Source organism: Gymnoscopelus microlampas (assembly GCF_963454915.1).
Source record: "Gymnoscopelus microlampas genome assembly, chromosome: 9".
Lineage (NCBI taxonomy): Eukaryota > Metazoa > Chordata > Actinopteri > Myctophiformes > Myctophidae > Gymnoscopelus > Gymnoscopelus microlampas.
Genome location: NC_139946.1, coordinates 27,158,097 through 27,181,403, shown reverse-complemented (window position 1 = coordinate 27,181,403; position 23,307 = coordinate 27,158,097). Strand labels below are relative to the sequence as shown.

Below are 23,307 nucleotides of genomic sequence, written 5' to 3'. Positions count from 1 at the left end.
AGTTCAGGATTTTGAATAAAATCCAAATACCAATAGCAATTTCTCTCAACATACTTACTAACATACATTAGAATTCAACATAATTAACATACATCAGAATTATGGCACTTCAAATAGGTTGAGGGGGTGGTGGTGGTGGTGGTGGTGGTGGTGGTGATGATGTTAAACATTGCATTGGTGTGTGCATGGTTTTACCCACTAATATTGGCAGGTAATTTATTACATATGTAGGTTCTAAATTGACAAAAAGAACAAAACATTAACTGTAAAATATTTGGAATAGAATAAGCCATCAACTGGCCCATGACATGTTAGAAGTTCTATATTTGTGTAATTGATTCAGGTGAAAAGTGCACATCCATAATAAAGCACAAATCTGTCCTTAGTCAAATTAAATCAAAAATAATGATTGATTGTCATGCATGACACTCTGAAATGTGCACCCCTCATTAATAACTGTTATTTAAGCCATTCTAATATTCCAGGTACTGCCATTCATTTCCCACCCGCTATCTTCCAGGGCTCACTCTCTCTGTGAAGAAGCTGGCTCTGATATGCAAGGAGAGAGAGCTATGTCTTTAGCCACCACTGCCAGCAGACTGGCAGATTCCCACAGAGACTCATTTGCAGGTGCCGGAGGCATGGCCAGGTACTGTATACAAGTGTAGCACATGTAACTGTACAGGGTTTTTGGTTTGTGTCGTAGGTATGGCTGCCTAGACAGGTGTTACTGTGTACTGCCTTTCCTACCACTGATCCTCTAGGCTCTCTCACTTCCTGTTTATGCTGCGGAACTGGGCATCTCACAGAGTGCATCGTGAGGCAGAGAGGCCCGATTCCTTCCTGGAACGCTTTAGAGGCCCTGACCTCAAAGATGTCTCGAGTCGAGAGAGCAACGTCCAGTCTATGGGTCAGAATGACACCATCCGCAAGAGAAAGTAAGTATTAGTGTACGTAGGTGGTCCTTATTAAAAGTCAGTGGTTGGTTACCTGAATCACTTTGCTTTCCAATGACATCAAGAGGTTGCAAACTACTGTCATACCCTCTGATGACCTCACCAACAAGTAAAATAATAGCCATGCTGAGTGGAGCTAAGAGTGGATTCCAGTCAAGGGCAAACAGTACAGCGCAGATAGCCGAGTGGGATGGTTTGTTGAGGCTTCAAATGTACTATGATGTAAGCATTGAACACAAAATGTCTTCTTTTTTTTTTAGTCTTCTTTGTAAGTGGCCACTCGCCACTTACAACATGAATAACTGCAACAACACAGATGAGTAAGTGTGTATGTATGTGGATCTGAAAATAGACATAACAGTAGCATTTTAGAAAGAGGAATTATAGCATAATAGCTTTTACAGTAGTAGCCTACACAAATGTGCTAATAGATAAAGGGTACTGTAGTATTTAAATGTTCTGCAGTAACTGGCCTAGTTTTATTAGCGTAGAATGTTGTGCCCAAAATCCTCCAGTGTCCATGTATTAGATACTTTAAACCTCCCAGTCTACACGAGTATATGATTGTTTGTGGTAGTCAATTGTGATTGTGGTTGTACGGATTTAGCCATCAGCATTAATGTTGCAGACTGATTTAAATTTAATTTGGCCTTTTAATAAACTATTCATTGGTGTTTCTTTTTTATGTGGAGTAAATAAATGTGGCAACTACTCTAAGTGACAATAACAGAATAAAGATAGCATGGGCTCACTACAAACACAGCAGTGTAACGTTGCCATCTGCTGGACTAAATGTGTACCACATCTTCCAACAAAGTCCCGGCTCCTGAGGAACCCTAAACAGCATCCCGGTTTATAGTGGTGTGGATAGGATAGTCACGTAGTAGCTCCTCAGTAGACCTCCTCCTCCACCCGTCCCAACCACATAACAGCTCAATGTGTGATCTGTAGCAAAAAAGACGACAAGAAAGAGGAAACTAAAAAAGATGAGAAAAAGGAGGAGGAGAAAAAAGAGGAGAAGAAAGACGGGGACAAGAAGGAGGACGAGAAGAAGGACGAGAAGAAGGATGAGAAAAAGGATGAGAAGAAAGATGACAAGAAGGATGATAAGAAAGATGATAAAAAGAAAGAGGAGCCTCCGTAAGTATGTCACTGCGAATGGTTTTGGTGGTTCCAGTACGTAATACACATGGAAGGACAAATTAAGCTTCAGTTATACGTCACTTATGGAACATAACAGATTTTCAAGCGAAAAACCCAAGGCATTGCATCACATTTTTGGCGGGCTGCAACAACGCTGTACAATGATGTATAAATGAGGCTTTACACACAGAATTGTCTTGTACATGTTGCACTTTTGCAAATAAAACCTTGAGATGAACGTCCCTAACCATGTGTTGTTGCTTTAGGAAAGATGCTTGGATCATGGATCCAGCAAGTGAACTCTACTACAGATGGCTCACTGTCATTGCTGCACCAGTGTTCTATAACTTAATGATTATTGTGACAAGGTATTCACTGTTTCATACAGATATTTGGCTTTATTCATTGCTCTGTATGATTAGCTCAAAACAATCTAATGATTCTCCTCTCTTGATTTCATAGGGCCTGTTTTAATGATCTCCAGGCCAATTACACAAAACTCTGGCTATTTATGGACTACACTGCAGATGTCATCTACTACACCGACACATTCGTCAGATCACGAACAGGTCAGGATCCAGAATTTCACCCGAAGCAGGTGTATGTTATCATTGCCTCTGTAATGCCATTCTTGAATTAGGCAAGTGGTTCTCAAAATGGGGTCTGGGGACCCCCAGGGGTCCTTCGATGGGTTCCAGGGGGTCCCCAGCAAAATTAGCTAATGTATGTATGAGGCGTTGTGAGCTAGCTTGTAGATTGGCTGTTTAAAAAAAAAAAAATAGAAACAAATGTGGAACATTTTGGAATATTTTTTAAACATTTTAAAAACACAAATCTTGTGTTCCCCTTGCACAAAATATTTTTAGATGGGGTCCATCAGCCAAATGCATATTAATTTAGGGGTCCTTGACATGAAAAAGAGAACCACTGAATTAGACTATTATTAATTCTGTTCACATTCCAACAGGTTACCTGGAACAAGGCCTGATTGTGAAAGACACCAAGAAGCTGAGAGGTAAATACAAAACAACGCCTCAGTTCAAGTGGGACATGCTTTCAATGATACCTACGGATCTACTGTTTCTGAAATTTGGCTACAACAACCCAGAGTTCAGAATGAACCGTCTGGCAAAGATAACGAGGCTGTTCGAGTTCTTTGACCGCACAGAAACCAGAACCAGCTTCCCAAATGTGTTCCGTATCAGCAACCTCGTACTTTACATTCTCATTATCATCCACTGGAACGCCTGTATGTTCTTTGCCCTCTCCAAAACCATTGGGTTTGGATCGGACACGTGGGTGTATCCGAACATCAGTCACCCAGAGCATGGCCGCCTGGCCAGGATGTACATCTACTCCCTGTACTGGTCCACCCTCACCCTGACTACAATTGGAGAGACGCCTCCTCCGGTCAGGGACATTGAATTTGTCTTTGTCATTGCTGACTTCCTCACGGGAGTGCTGATTTTTGCTAGTATTGTCGGTAACGTAGGTGCCATGATCTCCAACATGAACAAATCTCGTGCCGATTTCCAGGCCAAGATCGACTCCATAAAGCAGTACATGCAGTTCCGCAAGGTCACCAAAGACCTGGAGGCACGAGTCATCAAGTGGTTTGACTACCTGTGGACGGAGAAGAAGACATGTGACGAGAAAGAGGTGCTGAAGAACCTGCCCGACAAGCTTAAAGCCGAGATCGCCATCAACGTCCATTTGGACACACTGAAGAAAGTGCGCATTTTCCAGGACTGCGAAGCTGGTCTGTTGATCGAGCTGGTGCTCAAGTTGCAGCCGCAAGTGTTCAGTCCCGGAGACTACATCTGTAAGAAGGGCGACATCGGCCGAGAGATGTACATCATCAAGGAGGGGAAGCTGGCGGTGGTGGCCGACGACGGTGTCACCCAGTTCGTGGTGCTCAGCGACGGCGCGTACTTTGGAGAGATCAGCATCTTGGGCATCAAGGGAAGTAAGGCCGGCAATCGGAGGACAGCCAACATCAGGAGTGTGGGCTACTCAGACCTCTTTGCGCTGTCCAAAGATGACTTGGTGGAAGCACTCACTGAGTATCCGGATGCTAAGAAGGCTCTGGAGGAGAAGGGGAAAGCCATCCTGATGAAAGACAATCTCATCGACGAGGCGGTGGCGAATGCCGGCGCCGATCCCAAAGACATCGAGGAGAAGATCATCAAACTGGAGGGCAACCTGGACACCATGCAGAACCAGTTTGCCAAACTGATGGCAGAGTTCACAGCGACCCAGGTAAAAATGAAAAAGAGGGTGTCTGAAATGGAGGACAAGGTGAAGTCTATGCGGCCCGAGGACCTGTCTGAGGTGGTCGCTGACAAGGACAAAAAAGTTCAGTAATTTGTAAAATGAAGAAAACATGTCAGATTTATAGAGAAGCCCATTCTTGCTACAGAATAAATATTAAAAAAGGCCCAAATTGTGTTTTTTTCTTTGTTGCAATTGGGAAAATTGTGAGATTTGTCTTGCAAGTACTTGAGATAGACAATTGGAATTGTGAAATAAAGTCACAAAAATACCTCACATTTCAGGCTTTTTTGTTTTTACTTTGTGGTCTAAATGGGCTTCCATAGATTTACCCAGGGACTTATTTTTCATTTGATAAGCTAATGTTAGAATGACACTTTTTCATTGTTTCTTGTTTCTATTTATTTATATATTGCTGTTTGTTATCAGCACTGGCATTGTATTATGTACCTCTTATTAAAATGTGTCAAAATGTGTGCAGTGTAAGCTGTGATTGACATCCAATGTGCATTTCAATGTTCTTGACATGGTGCATGTCACTATCATTTCATCAGTGAAATACTGTAGGAAAAGAAAATGCATATTATGCGAGACCATTAAAATGGCTTTTCATAGCATTAGTGTTATGGGGGATGTATTTCTTTTTATGCCTAATCTGTCTTGACTAATGAATGAGCAGTTCTTTTCTCCTGAAAATGATATATACTGTCCGTCTTTGTCTATGGATGTTAATCATGAACTACAGTGCACTCACAGTAGAAAGCAATGGATTTCATACATTTATTCAAATCAAATCTTTGGTATCGATTCTCATTGTATGCACCATGTTTATCAAAACTCCAGTGTTCCATCATTAAAATTGTATCTGTAAATTACCAGTACACAGTATCACTTACTTTGCATTCGGAAATGGTATGACTTAGAAATGTTTATAACTAAAAAAGGAAAAATATATTAAAATATACAACTTTTGGTGTGCTTCTTATTTAGCCATTTTGTAGATGAAGAGAAATATCCTGTATTGCAGAATTATAAACATTAGCGCATCACTACAAATGATAAAACACGGGCACTCACATGCAGGGCACGGTGGATAATTTGTTTCTAAATATAGAGTGCTAATGTAGAAAAAGCCAATTACATCGTTAAAGGCTAATGTTAGTGATGAGCAGGCTAATTCTAGAGTAGGAAATTAGAAAAATGCATTTGGAGAGCAAAACCTTTTATCTGTATAACTGAAACATAGGTTTCAGTCAACACATGGTTATTTACCGTACATCAAAGTGTAGTAAATTATTTTTTATTTATATTCATAAGTTCGTTGACACAAGAGTTTAACCATCTTTTAGCACATTCATTTTTTTCACCTGAGATAATATTTGACCAAATAAAAGAATAAAGAACACTTGTCATTCTTTAAATTATGTAGGTATTGCACATTTGTGAAGGGATTGCACTTTCAGGTGGCCAGCGGCAGCAATTACACTTCAAACATAAAAAAAGAAATAAATATACCCTTTTCAATGGCGCATGAAGCGGTCATAAAGCACATTTCAAAACCCACCTCACTACAAAAAATCACACTAGTACATTTTACTAAATAACAGCAAAAATCATTCAAGTAAAATGCTAAGTAAGGAGAAAAATACAAAACTACTTTCAAGACTTACTTATAGATAGGGATAGCATTGGCTGGGTGTGTTTTCACCCTGAAATACAAATGGTTTTAATAAAAAGGTAGTCAATGGGGGGACTTGGCTCGGCAGTAATATGCAGGATTCCACCCCATGAGCTGCTGTAGCCAAAATGTACCAGACTAGTAAGAGTAGTCATTAGAACATTTGAGCACCAATGGCAACTGGTAAAACAGCAAAAACTCTAAACTTCATTTAAAAAAAAAAGTTAGCATTTACTAAGCGTTTATGTGTAAGTGCACTTTCACAGTTTTTAATTCACAAATCAGATTTAATAACCTTCCTTCTATCTGCACAAAAAGCCACAACAAACTTTAAAAGAAACAACAAAAACAGCTATATGACTTGCAGTGTCAAGCTCTTTGGAAAACTTATTGGGGATGAATTACATTCCAGGTGAGGTGAGAGGGTTTCAGGCACATGATAATTGCAGCATTGTTGTAATACAGTAAAATTCCCTTTTCTTTTAGTTGAGGTTGTAACACAACCACAATCAGAGCATAATTCTGAACAAAACTGCCTTCACAGCATCCCAAATCCTTTGGAGTAAGTCATAGCTTTGAGAAGTCTTTCCCTCAACTTTTCTTTAGAGGAGTATTCTGGGAGCAGCAGTGCATTGAAGCAGGTGTGAGACGTTGGCAACCTGAAGAAAGAGAAGGTAAATTAAGTTAGTTTAAACATTAGACAAGTGAAATGGCACCTGAATCGCTTTCTTTTAGCATTGAGGGTATTTTCAGCCACACAGTGGTGAAGCGCTTAACCCATTCAATCCGGGAACTCATCTTCTAATGTCTTCTTAATCTTAACAGGTTTCTGAAAACCTTCTACATCAGTGGTTCTCAAACTTTTTCATCACCCAAAATTATATGTATTTGGTCGCGGCCCCCTATCTCAAAATGTTTTGTTCCAGGGACCCCCCTAGAAGCAAAGATTTGATTTACAAATGTTTGCTTAAAAATATATACCGGTATATATTCAAAGATTTGCACACATTTTAATGATTTTTCAAAAATAGTAGATATACAAGCTCATAGCACGGCACCAAGCCAAAGAAATCCAAAATGACACAGATGAGTTCCCAGTCTTAATGGCTTAACCGATCTACAGAAAATCAGTTTAAAGTGGTATTATGTAAAAATGTCTAATAGCGTTTGAGCTATTTACAACTTCGCCAATATGTGTCTCTGTTCCATGTTAAACTAAAACATAAAGTTAAGTTTATAACCAAATGACATCACCATAATGTTGTACTCAATGAGCTAAATGTAAAAAAATGTGGCCTAAACAAGTTTAATACTTAAAGGAGTAGTTCACCCCAAAAAAACTTTATTTTCTATCAATTACACATCCCATAAAGCCTTGAATTCATGGATATATTTTAGTTTTGACGAATTCCAAAGCCAATAATTTGATGACCGGCAGAGTGAGTTTCCTACTGAGTCTCCTATTGACCGATGATCCAGTCATCAAATTATTGGCTCAGGAATGCGACAAAAACAAAAATAATTACTATGAATTCAAGGCTTCATGGGGTGTGAAATTGATAGACAATTTGAGTGAAATACTCCTTAAAGCCCTATTAAAAATATTGAGAGATCTACAAGCTCACAACGTGTCGCATCCCAAAGCATTGTGAGTTTGTACGATATTTGAGCATTTTCACCTACAACGACATGCCTGAAGTAGGGGCACCGGGGCGAAAAAGATTCATCACAGATTAATCAATACACTGAAAAAATAATCACCAGATTAACCGATTATTAAAGGTAGGGTAAGTGATATTTTTGGGTGTTTCTTTAGTTTTTTGTTAAAAAGGTTAAAGTACTATATTCTGATAGTAATCATTGCTACAGAGCGTTTGTTCGTCACAGGGGTCTCTAAAGCTCTTTAGTAAACAGAATATAGTACATTTTCAGCTAAGTGACAACATTTAAGCCAATCAGGAGAGAGCACTGAAAATGCATTTTCTGTTTAATAAAGAGCTGGAGAGACATGGGAGACTCCTTTTACTGAACACTCTATAGCAATGAGTACTATCAGAATATAGAGCTAGTTAACACTTATTTTAACCAAAGTAAATCACTTACCCTACCTTTAAACTAATTGCTTTTTTTCGTTTATGTTATCATACCTGTCTGTGTCTGAGCCATTCTTGGCAATGATCATTTTTAATTTGCCCAGGCCACCCACGGGTGCTCTGTCTGTGCCAGTGGTAAACTGAAGGAACAATCTCTTCTGCTCCTCTCCAAAAGTATGAATCGTTTCCCAGAAATCCCTGCGTGCAAACAATAAAGGACAACAATGAGAATCAATGTCAGTATTCTGTAGCACTGTGACAATACAAATATTTAGATGGATTGGTGCCCTTTGCATGAGTAAAGACACAAAGGAAGATGAAACTAATTTACTTGATAACTTGACAGTCTTTGTTATAACCGCCGTCATACTCCGTTGTTTTTTGAAGTGCGTGAAAGTCCAGATTCTGGAAGAAAAAAAGGGGGAAAAAAGAAAATACATTTTCGATTACACAGTGAGACAAATAGCAGCGGCAGAAAAACATGACACAATACATTCATCCCTAAAAGTGTTTTCTTACCCTGCTTCCGCAGATAAGCAGCTCAACTTCCTCAGGTCTAAACAAGTACTTCAGTGGGGACTCATTTGTGACCATAAGGAAACCCTTTTTGAAGGCCCTGAATTGCCTTTCCACGCTCTTGTTCAGTACGTACTCTGCATACAGGTCCACAAATTCCTAGAGTGACAGATGCAAAAACACCACTTTAGACCAGTGGTTCTCAAACATTCTCATGTCAAGGACCCCCCAGGCTGATGGCCCTAAACCATGCTGTAGATGTATTTGGCCCATACAAGATTTGCATTTAAAATGCAAACATATTTAAAAATTGTCACGTTTCTTTCAAAATAGCCAATGTATATATAGGGTTAAAGTGGTTAAACAAATTTCTTATCCTAGCTATATTAACTAACTAGCTGGGGAGACCCTGGAACCCCCCTCAAGGACCCTTGGGGGTCCCTGGACCCCACTTTGAGAACCACTGCTTTAGACACACAGTGACGCAGTGTTTTCACAACAAGCAGGTCACAGCGGGACCTCCTGGCGAGGTCAGTGACAAAGGACAACCTTGTCTGAGGAATACTGTGCTATATATCTCATGGACTTCATGAATAACAACAACAAAAATGTGGGGCCAGTGTGAAACCAGCTGAGAACGCCTGCAGCAGATCAATGTTCGTTCATCCCTACAGGTGCTGCATAATCATTCTGAAGTACTGAACAGTCACTGGGTCAACGTTTTCCATTACATGCACTGTTATGTAACTCCTCTCATCAGAAGTGAGGCACTACATTAACCGTTAGGTGAACAGCAGTGGTATCTGTTGTGTAGTTTGGCAGACATGCAACTTCTTTTTACTTAATAAAACAGAACAAAAAAGAAAATCATATATATGATCAAAGAGACAGACTGCAGACTGTTAGATATAGATTCTGACCAGTTCTAACAACATGTTTAAACATGGGCATAAGAATTGGGACAACGTTGTCTTGAAGGAAAATTCCCGTTTCTTTTTCTATCTTGAATGGTGAGCTACATACCACTATAACCAAAACCAAATGTGCACGCATATATTCATAAGTACGATACTGTAATTCCTGCAAGGTTTACCAAGCAGGAGGTAGATATGCAGTGCAATGGACATTTTGGCGAATAACTTTCATATTTGCTTTTACTTCAAATTGTGTGGTTTATATAATTAGTGCAAACTGGACTTGTTTAAAACCTTTCTGAGGCTTGTGTTCCGTGGCCCCAATAGATGCAGTTTAAAGCCGTGTCTAGCTGTGTTGAATCCCTACAATGAAGCCATCATAAGCGATAGGCATGATGGCATAAAAAATATAAAAAATGTTCCTTTAAGCAAGTTAAAATGGCCCAACTGTCGTATATTCTGTCACAGCCATTGCATGTGTGCGGTTTTGGAAGGTTGTGACCCATCAACATCACTAGAAGCATTTCAGTGCAGAATGTATCGCTGATAAAATGTCTGGCCACTACATAGCCCTATCACCCCCATGTCTAAGGTTATATAGGGTCATTTGTGCAGCGTGCTTCTCCCCAGCTACTGTAGAATTTGTGACGCTGTACTGAAGTGACTCTAGATAACACAAGGAATGGTGGTGAGAGGAAAAAAACATTTCAGGCTATTACGCTTATCTCAGTGTGTCCTTTCCTACAATGCAGTACCCCAGTACTCTAGAGCAGTGATTCTCAAACTCTTTAATATAAAGGACCCCCATTTGATATGACTGTTATCTCTGGGACCCCAATCCAAGAATTGTTTTATTGTTAGACATAATTCCGTCTGATATGTTCTTTCATTTGATCCAGAAGACCTTTACTGTCTGTGATGTAGGTATAGAGATAAAAATGGAACTTTGATCAAAATATGTAATAATAGTGATGATAAACTTTCGCCCCTGGTTTGAGAACCACTGCTCTAGAGCAGAATCTATCCTACAGCTGAAATCCTACTGTAAACTATTGATACACACGGAACTGCATTGTGCATTTATCATTAAATTACAGACAATCATCTAATATGTAGTGTTGGTGGTCATGAAACCTTGGGTAAAGGTATGTGACACCATTTCTAAATATGGCCCATGGCTTATGTCAGGTCATCTACCCACCCGCCCGCTTGTACTGACAGAGTTGTCCTACTGGAAACATAACAATGGTGTTTAGAAATGCCTTCACCTGTCTATTCTCCTTGGTAACTGGCTGCTCATCTCCCTCTTCTTTCAAGTCATATGTGACTGGATCTCCATACAGGTCTGTCTGTGATATTTGGAAGGTGAGCATCATGTCCTCCTCAACGTTGCCATTATACTCCAGCAACCCCTTCAGACTCTGGTAGATAGCCTGCAATAGGAAACGAAGCGTCTTGAATGTCTCCTGGCCGCTTCCCAAGTACTTTCATTAAACAAACTGTGATAAAAGTGATAGATTTGGCCAAATGTTACTGTGATCACTAGTCATCAAATCTGAGAGGATACAGTATGCAGCCATTTTTCGCTATTTGTGAAATAAGGCTTAAGTGGTTAAGTAGAACCAACAAAACTTTGCAAAAAGGTGACACATTTTTCACAAACTATTAAAATCCATCACCAACTTTTTTATCTTCGTATGTAGGAGGTTAATCTGGTTATTGGTGTGATATAGTGACAGATAGAAGTCATGTCTTCTCTGGCACATTTGTATATTTATGAGGAATATGATTTTGCTGCCTTGACAAGATGATACCGTATCATAGTTGTTATATTTAGAATGCATTCAGAAACATAGGAATGACAATTTGACTTTCACTGTGAATAATTATGTTACTATACTGGATGAGAATCTGCGAGATCCACGAAGGTTCCTTTCTTGCCCATGAGCTTCCGGTAGACAACCATGGGGAAATGTACGTCCAGGATGCAGTTATTGTAAATGGCAAGTCCCAGGACTATGCCAATGAGGGTGTACTGGGCTTCAATTTCCAGCGAGGTTGAATTAAACCAAAAAAGCTTTGTGGCATCGTCATAAGTGAACATTCCTGTTGAGGAAATGGAATGCATGAAAACAAAAACAAAACAATGACACAGAGAGGAGTCAACATTAAGCAGCTGAATCGGCAGAAATACTTACCAATGTCTGGATTGAAGATTTCCTGTAAAACCAACTGGAAGAACTCCTTTGAAACTCCTCCCTCGTCGACGCCTTGCTCTCCCTCAAATTCAACAAACAGCTGTTTCTTCAAGTCAGAGGGGTTCTCCATGGAGATCATCTCCAACTGAAACACAAAGTAAATGATCGTTTATACCTCATCAAAGGACCATGTCACACAACACCAAACGGTCATTCAACATAGTTTGAATTAGCCTTAAGAAGCAATCACTGAAGATTTTGTTTCATATTTATTACTGTATGGACACTGTATACATTTAATTTTCACTTCAGGAGGCGGGTAATGTGTGTGTGTGTGTGTGTGTGTGTGTGTGTGTGTGTGTGTGTGTGTGTGTGTGTGTGTGTGTGTGTGTGTGTGTGCGTGTGACAACTATGGCGAGTTGTCACACGCACAGTTGACTGTGAAAGTGAATTTATATATTTTCCATTAATAAATTATTGTTTAAAGGGATTCTAGGCAACTTCAAAAAAAGAAAAAAACTGTTGTCAAACACCAGCATCATTATATAGTGGCTGATAGGGGGGGAAAATGCAAAATATATATATACATATATATTTTTAATTTAGGCTTAAAGTTACCTAGAATCCCTTTAAAAGAAAATAAGTAACCATTGAGTGAGAAATATGGGATTGAGCGAATATATCCTACTAAAACACGCAATGCATGTATTTCTAATACCATTACTTACTCTGACAAGGGCATCGTCGATGATGTGATCCCTGCGCACTTTTAGCTTCAGGTAGGGGTTGGGCTGCTGGCCCTGAACCATGCTGTAGAGTGCTGTGATGCGGCGCTCGCTGTACATCCTGATCCTATTGTCGTAGTACAAACCCTGATTCTTAGTGATGGCATTGAGGATGAAGGGGCAGCTCTGGAAGGAGAACTTGGCCTCGGAGTCCACCTTGAAGAAGGTGAAGTCCTTATCCATCTCCACCACCTCGTTAACTGGCTCATTGACAAAGTCCTCGAAGGGGATGAGGGGCCTCCTGCTGTCGATGCTCCGGACGCCAAGCTCTTTCTCCAGGTAGTCAACCAGGGGGCCCCTCCTGTAGATTCGCTCCTCCCCCAGCAGCTCCTGCAGCGTCAGCTCATCGTTCTCCAGGTCCTCGTCCTCCTCTTCGTTGTGCTCAATGTCCAGCTCTCCTCCTATTATGCTGGCATAGTAGATCAGCTTCAAGCATTTTGTGGCGGCCACCACTGTCTCGTCGTCGTTGACCAGATTGTCACTGTCGTAGTCGTTGCTGACGACCGTGAATGTGATGAGCTGTTGGAAGGTCTCCATCATGTGACGGATCCGCTCCACGCCGTACCGAGACCACAAGCGTGTCAGCTTGGCGAGTGCTGCCACCGGCAGTTTGCACATGGCCTTGCAGAAGAGCGGCATCGCCATCTCCAGGTACTCGGGGCTGTGGAGGTTGCCGTTCTCCATCATGATGACAAAGATGTTGATGTAGTGGGGGTTTGCCTCGTACGCGTCGAGGTAGTCCAGGTCCAGCTCCAGGTTTCGGGAGAGGTAAACCAGCGCATTGACCAGAGCTGCCTCTAGCTGATCATCGGCCAGAAGCTTGTCGTACATCCTCCTCACCGCCTCGATGTCTAGCGACACTTCATTTGGGCCGAGCCTTCGAGCAGCGCTGTCCACATCCACGGCAGAGGAGGCGCCGGCGCTCTCCTCCTCGAGGCCTTCTGTAGGGGGGTGCTCAGCCTTCCTAAAGCTCTTTGTGAGGGCGTCCGCGTTGGAGAATACCCTGCCAATAACACGTACAAGAGTGGAGTGGTTTCCTTCCCCTTCACAGAAACTCAGGATGTGGCTTAAGTTGTTCTCTGTGAGATAATGAACATCTGCACAAGAAGAGAATTGAAATGATGAACCAAAGACATTGTTTACATATTTGTGTCCAAACCATTTAGAATGAAATCCTTGTTTACCTGCAAAGTCCTCTCTGTTGGGAAAGAGATCCTTGTCATTCATCTCACTGCTTAAGTTAGGAGGGACTCCGTTGGCGCTGCTGTCAGGGTGGGCATCATCAGGTTCATTCTTGGAAGGGTTGGGATCACAGAGTTTTGCGTTAATCTTATAAAGCGCAAGCGCTCTGACAGCTGCCGCATTGTTATCCACGGGTTGAAAACTGCTGCATGATGCGCACAAATCATTCGTGCACTCGCCATTTCCACAGCCGTCTGTTAACTGCCGAAAGTAGCGCTCGATTAGATGCTTTGCAGCCGCTCTCTTCCTGCGCATGGATTTTAAGAACACGATTCTCTGATTACTAAGACAGAAGCACAAAATTATATATTTTGCAATGCAAACATGAGAGCACACCAAATGCATGTTATTACATTACAAAATACAATAATAAACAAATGCAATTGTATGGTCTTACATTTTAAAGCTAGGATGTTCTGTAGGCCTTCACTCTAGCAAAAGTGTGAATGAATGTTCCTAGACAGAACATGTGCCTCAGGGGGTGCAATGGTGAAGACAAGGATAACTGGTTGCATGCTTGTGCACAAGTCCAAATGGTATGACTTACATTCGGCTTGGTTCAGATTTCCGTGTCGTATGCCACTTTACAGTCCTCTGAAAGCAGAAGTAAAATGTCACTTACAGTATACCGGTAAAATGAATCTAAATGGCGTATCCAACTTTATATATGATGCAAATTAGGATAAAACATAAAGGAAAATAAAAATGTTAATTTCACATTGGTGCCATACAAGGTGCTTCAGTCTTCTTATCATCCAGCCTACTTAGAAACGTCAGCGTTCAAACTTCAAATCCCATCACACTGTTTTTTGTCACATGTTTGTTTTTGAGCACCCCCGACAGTTTTTAAGTTGCTTGATTCAGTATTTAGTTATTTGATATTCATTTTATCAGACACGCCCCCTTCCTATACAAACCCATTGTAACTTCAAACTCCATTTCAACCGTGTTAGATTCATCGGGAACACCCATCCTTGGTTCTGGTGACTGATATTGTCCTTCTAATACACAAGGAGACTGTGTTTTTTCAATTACTTTTTCCATTTATTTTTTATATTTTTGGAGGAAAATGTTAATACAATAAAAAAAAAGAAAAGAAAAGGTAATCAAAAAAACACGGCCCCCTCACGTATTAGGAGGGCAGGATGAGTCACCAGAACCAAGGACGGGTGTTTTTGATGAATCTAACATGTTAAAAATGGAGTTTGAAGTTATAATGGGTTTGTATAGGAAGGGAGCGTGTCTGATAAGATGAATATCAAATATCTAAATACTGAATCAAGCATCTTAAAAACTGTCTGGGGCTCACAAAAGCCTGAGTAGACGATAAAACGACCAAAACATTGTGAAATATCCCTTTAAGTGCAAATACACACATACGCATCGCATCGTGCAACACAACATAATTTGCACATACAGTACATATGACAAGTAAGACGCGCGAACGCTGGAAGCGAACGCAGCTCGAAAATATTGTGTGTGTGTGTGAGTGTGTGAGTGTGTGTTTTGACTGTAGCTGCACTCTGGCCCACTCTGTTGGCCACACCCAGGCAGTGCACTGCACACAGACACACACACACACACACACACAAGCCGAGCAGAGTTCCATAGTAGGCTCCACTTGGGCGGAGGCGCGCCGTCGCAAAAAGACCGCAATGGAAATTAGCCGCTGGCTTTTTTGCGTTTTGTCCTTTTGATAATGGTGTGACAATGTATGGATTTTACTTCTTTATTATCAATTAAGAGGTCAAATTCAAACTCGAAGTACTGTATGTTTCTGATTGCCATTCCTAATATTAATACATAATAATCATTAATATAATAACAATGATTATGCATAGTGAAATTAGTGCAGGTAGTTTATTTATCACTCAAAACTTGTTGTTACAAAAAATATTGTTACAATTAATCAATAGAACAACATTTAATATGTTTAAATGTTGTTACAATTCAATAGAACATGCAATGCTTAAATGTTGTTACAATTCAATAGAACATGCAATGCTTAAATGTTGTTACTATGAACCAATAGAACAACATGTTATGTACTATGTTTAAATGTTGTTACTATGAACCAATAGAACAACATGTTATGTACTATGTTTAAATGTTGTTACTATGAATCAATAGAACAACATGTTATGTACTATGTTTAAATGTTGTTACTATGAATCAATATAACATGTTATGTACTATGTTTAAATGTTGTTACTATGAACCAATAGAACAACATGTTATGTACTATGTTTAAATGTTGTTACTATCAACCAATAGAACAACATGTTATGTACTATGTTTAAATGTTGTTACTATGAACCAATAGAACAACAAATATGTACTATGTTTAAATGTTGTTACTATCAACCAATAGAACAACATGTTATGTACTATGTTTAAATGTTGTTACTATCAACCAATAGAACAACATGTTATGTACTATGTTTAAATGTTGTTACTATGAATCAATAGAACATGCAATATGTTTAAATGTTGTTACAATTCAATAGAACATGTAATGTGTTAAAATGTTGTTGCTATGATATGAACCAATAGAACAACATCTATGTTGAAATGTTGTTACAATGACTCAATAGAACAATATGTATGTTTAAATATTACCAGTGGTGTAAAGTAACTAAGTACTCAAGTACTGTACTTAAGTACAATTTGTAGGCGTTTTTTACTTTCTTCAGTATTTACAATTTTCTATAATATTACTTCTACCCCACTACATGTCAGAGGAAAATATTGTACTTTTACTCCACTACAATTATATGAAAACTTGAGTTACTAGTTAGTTACCACTTCAGCCCTATATATTTTTCGGCCATATGATGCATTGTGAGCTTGTAGATTGGCTATTTTCAAAATATTTGTATACTATATATTATTTATTATTAATACATTTTAACTTGTGAAATGGGACATTCTGCACAATGACTACTTTTACTTTTGATACTTTAAGCATATTTTGATGCCGATACTTTTGTACTTTCACTGAAGTACATTTTGAATACGGGACTTCTACTTGGAACAGAGAATTTCTACATTGCAGTATTGATACTTTTACTTAAGTAAAACATGCGAGTACTTCTTCCACCACTGAATATTACAATGAATCCATGCTGTAGAACAACATGGTGTTGCAACCAGATTGACAGCTGACCCCCCGGGGCCAACCAACGTGAGCGACCAGAAACAATCTTTAATCTTTAGATTCCATCTTTCAACATTCAAAACACGCTAAAGCAATAACACAATAATATAGCAAACTGCACGTACATTTGGACTTAATGTATATTCAATCAGTTTAATACTGACCTGTGATTTCAACTGAGCTTGTTGCTGTCCTTATGTGACTGTGCAAAAAATAAAATCACTTCTTCGTACAGCTGTTGCCGTTATGGATATATATATATATATATATACAGTCGTTTGGATTATGTTCTATGCCGGAGTTAAAAGTATCTGTTCCTACACTCAACAGACGGTATGAAAATAATAGTGATCTATAGGTTTGGTTTAGTGAGTCAAATAATTTCCTCGACCATTTTGTCAACAACACTACGGACCATGTATCCCAGCATGCCGTGCGAGGTTGTAAAAAAAAGAGAAAAAAAATCACAAGTTCAAGGAAGAGCCTAGATCCCATAGCCCGGAGATAACTGCCACACCGTGATTGGCTAGGTGTTAGATCCCATAGCCCAGAGGAGACAGACACGCTGCGATTGGCTAGTTGGTTGTCAAAGAAACTAGTGTCTCTCTAAGGAGATCCCAGACAGCTATATCAATCTGCTTAGCTAATAATGTTATAGTTACAATAATAATAATAATAATAATAATAATAATAACACCTGGTATTTATATAGTCCTTTTCTAAGTACTCAAAGTTGCTTGTGTGTGGGGGCCAGGGGAGAGGGCGGTTATGAGTTAATTTACACATATTGTAGTGAAAAGTTAGTTAGTCATGCAGTTAACAACACAAAATATAAATAAAGAAGCAACAAATAATAAGCGCTAAGCAGTGCCAGGAGGTGAGGTGGAGTCTGAAGAGGTGCGTTTTCAGAGTCAGACTGGTGGAATTAACCAGTCATAACATGACATGGGGGAACATGTACCCCCATGTCATGTTATGACCCATATGCATATGCCATGGGTCTTCAACAGTGGGTCCGGGACCCCTAGGGGGTCCTCAGAGGTACTACAGGGGGCTGACAAATCTTTGTCTGATAGGAACTTTTTTAAACATTCACCACATGAACCCTGGCATCCCTGTTCTGAGGTGAACATTAGCAGATCTACAAGCTCACATTGCATCGTTGATATCAGCTATTGTCGTCGGTGGTCAAAGAGGTTTGGTGTAGAAGGAAAAACAAGCAAACAAACTAAGTATATGGTCAAGAGCCAATGGTCAAGTTTACAAAGTATTGAGGGTTTAAGTGTCTGAAAATACGCATTAACGTGAATCCAACATATTAATTTAAAAGATAATGAGTAAACAAATCAACAAAAAACATGAATTTACTGTACACAACACTGATCATAGTGCTGTCAAACAAGTCTATGAAGCTATCTATGAAAAAGTTTAATCTGCAACACAATTTTATACAATATGTAGTCCCTGCTTCATCTCTCTCTCAGCTAATAGTGTGGTATATGTACTTGTAGGATTGTTTCGCTTTTTAAGCAAATGTGAAGCCGTCATCGAGGATGACGGCTTCACATTTTCAGACCTTTCCCTCACTTTCTGGGGGGTCACTTCAGTTTTGACCCTCTCAAAACTATATCCTTGCTTCTATTTCTGCCATTTGCTAACCAATTTTTATAAAAAATTAGAAACTAAGTATACTGGGTTTATTGGCTCCACCAGACCAGACGGCCGAAGGCTGGAGATTATGTTTTCGCCCCTGTCCGTCCTTCCGTCTATCTATCCGTCTGTGTCTCTGGCATGCACCGTTGGACCGATCGGTGTGAAACCTTGCTCACACTCTTCCAGTAGGCCAAACTTCATATTTTTGTCTTGCTTTTTACCAAATGTTCTCCCCAATTTAGTCGTTATGCCAATTGTTTCCTCACCACACACTTCTGTGTCACTGCTGTTGTATCCAACGGACTCACCTACCAGTGAGGAGCCCCCACCGGGAGAACATAAAGCCTTCATCCTACTCTTCCCACCCAACATTCCCTGCTGACAGGTGGCACCGTGCAGTGACTATTATCAGCCTCCCTGCCCGGCTTCCCTCTCCTGACATACACACTCGACAAAGCCGGACGCACCACGTGGATTTGAACCCACGGGGGTCGTGGGATTTGAACCCACGACCCCCCCACAGAGGTGGGGGGTCATCTATTTTGTGGGGGTCTGAAAAATTTGAACCCTATCAATTTCTGATAGCTTGGAGTTTGAGATCTGCAAAAAATCTATTTTAGCACAAAAATCTTACAGGAGCTGTATTTTGGACATAGCATATTATACTATAAGGGGTCCTTGGCCTGAAAAACATTGAAGACCCCTGTCTATTTAGTTAACCACTGACAATAACAGCATTCAGACTGTAGGCCTGTCGAGCTGGAGACTCCAGATTTGTATACAATGTTGAATGCTTAAAATGAAAATCATCGTCGTTTTATTTTTATTTCATTTTAGAGAGTGTAAAAGCAAGGACAGAGAGGAGAGACATTCAAACTCGAGACCTCACAATCACAAGGAGCATAGGGTCTGTGCGGTGGGTCTGTTTAAAAAAAAATATGTTAGGCTACATTATGATAGATTTGTACATCAATTAATGAGTTATAAACAGAATGAAAAGTGACCTAATATACTGACAATAGATATAACTGTGATATAAAAAAAATCTTCAAAAGCTCCCATCACATCTTCTGCAGTCATCCGCTCTTTAGCTGCACAGTAAAATCATTGCGTTCATTTAAGAATGTGTAACTTTGAGAGTGTACAAATGGACCATTATGGGTCCATTTGGTTACATTTGTACACTCTCAGTCAGAGTTAAATTACCACTGTGGTTTTGATGGATGTGTTCAGGAGTTCAGACCCCCTGTTGTTGAGTGTCACAGGTGGGTGTTGGGGCATGCATCCACCTGACAGCTCCCCCCTCATGGATTCTTATCCAGATCTACAAGCTCACAAGGCGTCGCATTGCCTGAACCCTTACCAATGACCATTTAACACGGCAGTCAGCAGCCATTCGACTCCCGGTCACTGGTCTAAACTATGCTGACTAACAAGCTTCCATCAGTCATGTACTGTAGACTAACACACATCCCAAGGTTCAATTCATTTACAGTTCATTTACATCTTGAATGGGAGCCATCAGTGCAGTGATTATAGTGGTCAAAGTCAAAATAAATTAATAAATAATAATAATGTTTATGTTCCTGTCTGGCATACATTTGATAAGAAGTCATTCATACGTGCTCTTCTGCTAAATAAAAAAATTAAGCAGGGCTAGTCAGGTTATTGATATGCTGTATAGCCTATGCTTTTCTTCCTTAAAATCCATATCTTACATCTGCGTTGATTCTGAATAACAGCAGCAATAGCCTATAGAAAAGGAAAATTATTTTTTACATTTTATTTCTGTATGTTGACATTCATGTTTGACACCAGAGGTAGGCTAGTATATAAAACTGTTAATTATAACCATTTAATTGTTTTTTTTTTTTTACTAATTTAGTCATGGTTTCATTGAGGCAACGCATAACATTCAGTAGAATAACTACAGAGGTTTATTGGTTTGATACATTTCTAAAGTCCTAGTGCCTCTGCTATAGTTAGTACATAACATACAGGCACGGTTTCCTGAACTATGCATTTTATCCCCTCTATCACCCTCTTTCCTGAAATAAACATACATTTAAATACCTCAAAACTAGTCTTTGAATCAACAAAATCTCTTTGCTATATACTGTAGGTGTTAATGAGATTCACGAGAGAGAAAGTTATAGCTGCATTCAAAATGAGGCTGTCTATGTGCTATTGTTTACTTAGGTTGTGTTTCAGTCTCTGAAATAGGGCTGAAACTATCGATTATATTGTTAGTGATTATTTTGCCGTTCGTGGGTTTTCGAGTAATCAAATAATCGAGAAACGCATTATTTTTCTCCATTTATCCATGAATCGATTAGCCACTTAAGTTTTATTTTATACTTTGTCACACAATGGTGTCATGCAAAAATAGTTAAAATAGCAGATGCAACACATTGTGAGCTTGCAGATCAGTATTTGAACAATTTTATTCTTCAATTTTTTTTAAGCTTTTCGCCTATTATGAATTGATTATTTTATTAAATTATCGAATATTTTTTATAATCAATTAAATCGATAAGTTCAATTAACTGTTGCACCCCTGCTGTGAAAATATATGTAAGCCCTCTGCAGAACAGCAAGCAGAATATTGTACTGTAGCCTATTATTTCAGATACTAGGTAATACCATTTCTGTCTGCAATTGCTGTAGGCCAAACAGACAGGCCAGTCAGATTCATAACCTTTAAATCAGATTCATAAACCATAAATCAACACTGGCATATATAGCAGGAAGTCAAAACCTTGGCAACTCGCTGTGCAATAGGGCCTTGTAAATTATGCATTATCTAATCCATGTGCATTTCTCCCATGGCGCTGGAGAATGTTTGTAATTCTGTAAGCGTGCAAGCTGGAGATAGAGTCTTACCTCTAGTGTGACATTTTGTTTCTGTAGCGACCAGTCCAATCTGTCACACTAAGGATGCACAGCCACTTAATCTTACACTGCCTGTTATGCCAGGGGTTATGATGAATGCAATGTGTGTTTGTGTGTGTTAACCACATTAATGTTCCTTCCTTTTCCTACATTTTCAAACAAAAAATGTATAATGTAACAACATTCATTGTAATAACATTCTGGACAGGTTCCCAGCTTCATGCTTATTTAGTTACCAATCAGGAATTTATTATGAATTTATTCTGTGCATGATGAATGGAAATGTGAAGCATTTTTATTATTTATACTGAATCACTGACTGCTCTGAACATGATTCATTTGAACTGCATGCAGTTATCCATTTGAACACTGGGAGTCTCTACAATCACGCAGAGCATCAAGTCCACGGGTAAAATTAATGATCAGGTACGGTTTCTTCCCCCCAAGGACGTTTACATTGGATGTGGATTGTGGATAGTGTTCCCCATCTCATTTACGGTCCTATCCTATTTGTTTGACCACTTGGAAAATATTAGTATTTATTGTGGTAAATGGACTGTGTCACAAAAAAAGAAGAAGGGGGGGAAAATATTTGCCTGGAACTATCTCCATTCAAAAGGTAAAAAGAATTGTATATAACCTCATTAGGAGAATTCTGATGTTCGGAAAAAAACTGCATGCAGTTTTGTTTACAGTATACTGTAAATACTGCATCATAAGTTGACATGATGTCAACTAACCATCTGACACCAACTGGACTCGATAACAGCAGCTTGACAGATCTTCATGGTGTAGAAATGTTCTCTGAGTTAAAACATTTACTGCTAGTCTAAGTTATGAAATATATATACTGGTGGAAGTGTGTGTGTGTGTGTGTGTTGTGTGCGTGTGTGCGTGCGTGCGTGCGCATGTGCAGTGCAGGGGGAGGGTTCTCAGTGGGTGGAGAAGTGTCAATAGCCATGTACAAACTTGAGATGCCCCCCAAAATAGCTTGATTATTTAAGGAATACTTAAAAATAATCTGGGACACAGAGGTCACTGAAACTTGTGAAACTATCTCTCTCTGTTCTTGGCACACTTTGCTCAATCAACACCAAGTGCAATGGTGTCTATCCAACTTTTGTCAAATATAGGCTACTGCTGCTCACTATACTCAATATTTGACAGACATGTTTATTACTAACCTAATTTGTACTTAAAATAACCCCAAATAACCGATCTTCAAGTTGAAGATCTGCTATTTTCGGTGTGCCACTCATTCGTCATATATCGGTGTATAAATTAAGAGGCATCAGGTTAACAGTTTATTCATTATTTAATGAATAAGTGACACCCATGTTACAATGCAGAATGTTTTAATACTTCCATGCATTGGTAGCAGAGCCATTAATATAATATATCAGCACTTTTTGCTGCAGTTATATGTATTAACCAGGGCAAAATGATCACAAAATACCATGCATGGATACATAAAGCAGTTTCCATCCCATCTGCAGAGAGCCAGTATCTAGTCAGCCTCGGCTTTAGATTACATTCACAGGAACAAGTCTCATCATTTCCTTTTTACAGCACAAAGGCTGCTCCCTGTGAACCTCTTTGCTCAGGCAGTGTAATGTTTGAATTATTCAAATGGACAGAAAGTAGGGATTTTACAGCCTCTGATTCAGGTAAATGGACCCCATGTTATAAGCCCTGGTCCTTTGAACATTACCGGTAAGTATGCTAATACAAGCGCCCATCATATTACCTTGTGACATTAGATGGACACACTATTGTCTGACGTGGACTGACTTTACATGAAATGTACAT

At 39.5% G+C, this 23,307-nt stretch overlaps 2 protein-coding genes across 3 annotated transcripts; one reads left to right on the top strand and one right to left on the bottom strand.

Annotated features, from left to right (window-relative positions):
- Positions 1-581: 581 nt before the first annotated feature.
- Positions 582-4,463, top strand: cnga3a (cyclic nucleotide gated channel subunit alpha 3a; the record flags this gene model as incomplete). Its single annotated transcript, XM_084065892.1, has 7 exons — positions 582-649; positions 765-938; positions 1,217-1,276; positions 1,908-2,096; positions 2,366-2,467; positions 2,562-2,668; positions 3,067-4,463. The coding sequence occupies exons 1-7, from the start codon at positions 642-644 to the stop codon at positions 4,461-4,463; spliced, it is 2,037 nt and encodes a 678-aa protein (XP_083922018.1). The 5' UTR covers positions 582-641.
- Positions 4,464-5,654: 1,191 nt separating this feature from the next.
- On the bottom strand, positions 5,655-17,376 carry ube3a (ubiquitin protein ligase E3A). Of its 2 annotated transcripts, none has more exons than XM_084066836.1 (11): positions 17,118-17,376; positions 14,194-14,390; positions 13,739-14,043; positions 12,498-13,651; positions 11,770-11,914; positions 11,472-11,677; positions 10,840-11,004; positions 8,661-8,816; positions 8,473-8,546; positions 8,196-8,339; positions 5,655-6,707 (listed from the first exon to the last, which is right to left on the bottom strand). In XM_084066836.1, coding segments are annotated over exons 2-11 (2,472 nt in total). In that variant the 5' UTR covers positions 14,196-14,390; positions 17,118-17,376; the 3' UTR covers positions 5,655-6,586. The 2 variants fall into 2 exon arrangements, with proteins under 2 accessions (XP_083922962.1, XP_083922961.1); XM_084066835.1 differs by having other exon boundaries at positions 14,344-14,390.
- Between the last annotated feature and the right edge of the window lie 5,931 nt (positions 17,377-23,307).

Excerpts from the sequence above, each read along its gene's own strand:
- ube3a (XM_084066836.1), bottom strand. Across the intron at positions 11,915-12,497 it reads TCGACGATGCCCTTGTCAGA|TTGGAGATGATCTCCATGGA; the intron begins GTAAGTAATGGT and ends TTTGTGTTTCAG. Across the intron at positions 11,678-11,769 it reads AATCTTCAATCCAGACATTG|GAATGTTCACTTATGACGAT; the intron begins GTAAGTATTTCT and ends TTTCCTCAACAG.